The sequence below is a fragment of the Phyllostomus discolor genome, chromosome 10, assembly GCF_004126475.2.
Source record: "Phyllostomus discolor isolate MPI-MPIP mPhyDis1 chromosome 10, mPhyDis1.pri.v3, whole genome shotgun sequence".
Lineage (NCBI taxonomy): Eukaryota > Metazoa > Chordata > Mammalia > Chiroptera > Phyllostomidae > Phyllostomus > Phyllostomus discolor.
This window is the reverse complement of record NC_040912.2, coordinates 2,308,133-2,312,653: the sequence shown is the minus strand read 5'-3', so window position 1 is coordinate 2,312,653 and position 4,521 is coordinate 2,308,133. Positions and strand designations below refer to the sequence as shown.

Sequence of the window (4,521 nt, the reverse complement as noted above, 5' to 3'; positions counted from 1 at the left end):
TGATGCAGGGGAAACTAAATGTAGAGAAAATGAATCCTGTCACCCTGAAATGGGCACTCGCTATTTTCTCATAATCTTACTGCTGTGTCCACTGAACTCCTTTTCCGCTCCGAGAATTCAGTGTCCCATCTGCTGCTTTCCTCAGGCCTGGGACACGTCCCCCAGACCCCTCTGCTGGCGGCCTTGCACTGCTCAGATCAGAGCAGGAGAGAAATGAGCCGGCCCACGACCCAGCGCCACCACCCTGGCCTTCCCCTACCCCCAGACCTGCCCACCCCCCACCCTGGTGTCCACAGATCCGGGCTCTGGGGGCCAGCCCACCCTCCGCCAGCGCTGGGAGAGGCCCCGTCCCTCCAGGTCTTCCGAAGGAGGATAGGCTGCTGCAACATTGTCCCTGGCCTTTCTCCAAAGAAAAGTTAACACTACAGTGAAACTGCCGTCAGCATGCCCCAGGCCTGCTTCGCTTCCTAACCTCCTATCCGCCAGCCAGGTGGTGTCTCCAGTCCCTGCCCTGCAGCCACCTCTCCCCGTGCCCTCCAGTTGGACTCAGGCTTCTGTCTCCAACACCCGCACACGATCCTCCTCTCCCAGTCAGCCGGGGACCCCCGCTGTCTCAGCAGCAGCAGCCGTAAGGGCAGCTGAACACCTTCCTCAGGAGTCTTCCCCTCCGTGTCCCCGCTGCTTCTGGCTTTTCTCCCACCACCTCGGGGCCTGGGCCGCTTTCCCCCCGCGTTTCCTTCTCTCCTCCTTCCCCCCCTTTACCCTGAAACGTGGCAGCGCCGCAGGGCCGTCTGCGGTCCACAGCCCTGTTTTTGTTCCGGAGCCCGAGAAGCGGCACCCGCCCTGGGCACTGCATAGCCCGGCACTGGAGGGGGAGCCGGGCAGTGGAGGGCGTAAACCAGTTTACTGGCAGGGCCCCAGGCCGGGAGATGGGAGGGGGGCTATTGCCTAAACCTGGACCTCTCTGGTGGCTTTTGATCAAGGGGCTTTAAAGACAAAGATTGAGAGTTAGGGGTCACAGGTCATGGGCCAAGCTGCTTGGGGGTTCCTATGCAAGCCTCAGTGGTTTTCTGCAGCCTGATTCATCTCCGCCCCTGACCTCCTCCTGTCTAGAGCCTTCGTGACTGAGGTCCCATGATCTGACCAGGGTGAAGTGACGTTATCTTTAAAGCAAAAGGCAGAAACTAAACACCTCGTGACCACTTGTATTGTTTAGGCTATCCTTGCTTTTTGCCGACCTCTCCACACTTTTCTATTGTTCCAAGCCAACGGGGCTTTTAAATAATTTTCCCGGGACTTGTTTCGCAGACAGGCCTCCGGGACGTGACAGACATCCTTTCCTAATCTTTGACTCTAAGCTGCAGGGCAGCCAGAGCAACAGAAACATTGAACGGAAGCCCGGGTCTCCCTCTAGACTCTGTGATCTAATGCCTAAACACGGCACCGTTGGCGGTCGGTTTCACGTCTGTCTCCGTCCTCTGCCTGGGTGGTCTCGCGCGGCCCACGGCTTCCACTGAGCACCACACGTATCACGTGTGAACCTATGTGACTTCTATGTTACTTTCTCTGGCTTCACACTCTCTCGGGTTCTAGGCTCACGTTTTCAACTGCACAGGTAGCAGCTCCTGGGATTGCAAATGTCGAGGACACATTTCTGGATTTCCCCGAGTCTTTTCTTTCTCGGGGTCTCCCCTGTCCATAAACGGGAGCATCCTCATGCGGATTCTTGGACCAATGAGTTAAGACTCTTGGATTCTTCCACCTCCCTAACACTGCCATCTCCTCCCCAGGCCAGCGATTTTCAGCGGGTGCACCACCAGAATCTGTAAAACAGGCACTACCTGACGATCCAGATAGAGCACTGACCTCTGTTCCTTCCCATTTTCAAATTAAAAAAGTGACAACCCAACACAACAGTAGCCATCACTGTGAATGAATCAAAGTTACACCTGTATTAGTCAGACTGGTAAAAACCGTGTGTACACTTCTGGGTGTGTCACAGATTTTTTTTAAAGATTTTATGTATTTATTTTTAGAGAGGGAAGGCAGGGAGAAAGAGAGAGAGAGAGAGAAAGAGAGAGAAACATCAATGTGCAGTTGCTGGGGGTCTTGGCCTGCAACTCAGGTGTGTGCCCTGACTGGGAATCGAACCTGCACCTCTTTGGTTCACAGCCTGAGCTCAATCCACTGAGCTACGCCAGCCAGGGCTGTGTGTGTCACAGATTTGTAGTAATTAGTACACGTGTGCCGTGAGATGAAGAAGGGGAGACATCGCGGCCCTGGCCAGGCCCACATCATCCACCTGGGAAACAGACCCCGAATTCACGCGCACCGTCCTTGCAGGTCCCCTCCCTCTCAGACCGCCGTCCCCTCTTCTCCTGCTCGAAATGCAGCCGTGAGCCTTGTTTTCTGGCTTCGTTGCTGCCTTTCGGTCATCACCCCCGTGCACACGGCAGGCGGAACAAGTCTGCTCAGAAATATCAGCACCACAACCCTTTCCCTGCCTGAAACCCCGGCTCTGAGAACGAAGCGCAGCCCCCCTCCCACGGCCTGATGCCGCCGTGTCCCCGGGTCACCCTGCAGGTCTCGAGGACCTGCTGCCTTCCCTCTCACTGCTCCGCCTGCCCTGCGAGGGGCTTGTCTCTGACCCCGGATGCACGGACGGAACTGATTCCCGGGGCGGGGCCTGAGCTCCTGCTCTTTTGCACCCGGAGTCTGGCACCCACGTTCCCCTCGGTTGTGCACAAAAAGCTCTTTATTTAATGTCAACATTATTTTAATGGGATTACATACTTCTCTGGACACACAGGGGAGGCGAGGAAAGAGGACGCCTTTGAAATCTTGGTTTTCAGGGGAAAGGCGGGGAAGCGCGGGCAGGCAGGGGAGGGCGAAGGGGGTACTGTCCACACTCTTCAGTGGTCCCTGCGGACAGAGCCAGGACTGCCGGGTCCGGGGCTGGAGCAAGGCTGTCCCCGAGGCAGGGCCGGCGGCAGACCGAGGCCAGTCTCCCTCCGCTGTGCAGACGTCCCGGGTTCAAGAGCACAGGCTCCTCTCCAGAGGCACCGGCCGGGGCATGTAGTGGGGCACCACCCCGTTTCTGGCCAGGGGCTTGAAGGCAGAGGGCCTGGGCGGCGGGCCCGGGGTCCCGCCGCTGCCCTCCGGGGTCTCAAACCAGAGGGGCCCGTCGAACTTCCGCTTCCCCTTCTTGCACCGGCGGAGCGCTCTCAGCACGGTCTCCTTGGCACAGGGGTCGCCGCGCTCCTCGGTGGGTGGGCTCCCGGCAGGGCGCGCCCCCTGCTCTGGGGGTGCACAGAGGACCCCCTTGTGCTCCAGAGGCGCGATCTTGATGGTCACCGGGCTGGAGGTCCGTCTTGGGGACCGGGGGCTCACAAGCCTCCACTTCGTGTAACTCTCCCAGGTGCAGGAACGTTCCGCGGTGGCCCCAGGGGGCGCTGTGGCAGGAAGGCGCACCCACGCCTCCGTGACCACCCTCTGGGGCTGGGCGGGCCCCCAGTCCCGCGGCATCTGGGGGAAGGGCCGGGAGCGGATGCAGCGCCCCTTGAGGTCCCCTTCCTGGGCCCGGGCCAGACCAGGCCACGGGTTAGGGGTCCCCTGGGCCAAGGGCTGCAGTGTGGACTGAGGTGAGCTCAGGTAGCTGCCCATCAAAGCGGTCAGCGAGGAGGGGGCTTCAGATAGGGTTTCCACTCCCAGAAGGCCCGGATGAATCCGGACTTAGCTGCAAGCGAGTCGTACAAGGCTCAGGTGACCGTTGGCATCCGGGCGCAATGAAAGCGCGCGCGCGCGCGCGCGGGCGTGGGCGCGGGAACCCTCCAACGCAGGTCCGCGCGGTGAGGCAGGCTCGGGGCACTCGGGAGACTGCGGCGGGCGCAGCAGGAGTCTGTGTGCGCTTGGGTACCGGGAAGTCACAGCCCCTTCCCGCCGCTGGTGGCAAGAGCTTGGCTCTGGGGGGGGTGTGCCCGGGAGCTCACCCTCTCCTATTCTCCTCCTCCTCCTCCTCCTCCTCTCTCCATCCTTACTGTGACAGAGTTCACACACCATGCAACTCACCTATTCAAAGTGCACAGTCCTGGGGCTCTGGTACCCCCACAGCTACGTGCACCTGTCCCCGGAGTCATCTCGCAGACATCCGGGCACTTCAAAGAGAGCTCCCCTGCCCTACCACTCTGGGCTTCCCATCCGCCTCCACCTACCCCTCCGGGAACAACCTTTAGTCTCTCTCTACACAGATTTTCCATCTTCCTATTGGACTCTCATCACCGGGGCAGTAGACAGTAGGGGGTCTTTTGCAACCAGCTTCTTTCATCAGCATAATGCTTGGAGCTCTGTCCACGCTGGGCCCCACCCCATTCCTCACTGCCATCCAGCATTTCTCCATGGTATGGGTCTGCCACATTTTATCTGTGGCCAGGTGATGGATGATGTCTACCCTTAGCCTGTGATGGATAATGTTGGGGTTTTTCTCTATACATTTTTTAACATTTTGTTTTTTATGCTATTACA

The 4,521-nt window shown here is 59.0% G+C and overlaps 1 protein-coding gene across 1 annotated transcript; it reads right to left on the bottom strand.

The window, feature by feature from the left end:
• Window positions 1-2,773: 2,773 nt before the first annotated feature.
• Window positions 2,774-3,789, bottom strand: POM121L12 (POM121 transmembrane nucleoporin like 12). The gene has a single exon (XM_028525329.1). The coding sequence runs from the start codon at window positions 3,661-3,663 to the stop codon at window positions 3,034-3,036; it is 630 nt and encodes a 209-aa protein (XP_028381130.1). The 5' UTR covers window positions 3,664-3,789; the 3' UTR covers window positions 2,774-3,033.
• Window positions 3,790-4,521: the final 732 nt, after the last annotated feature.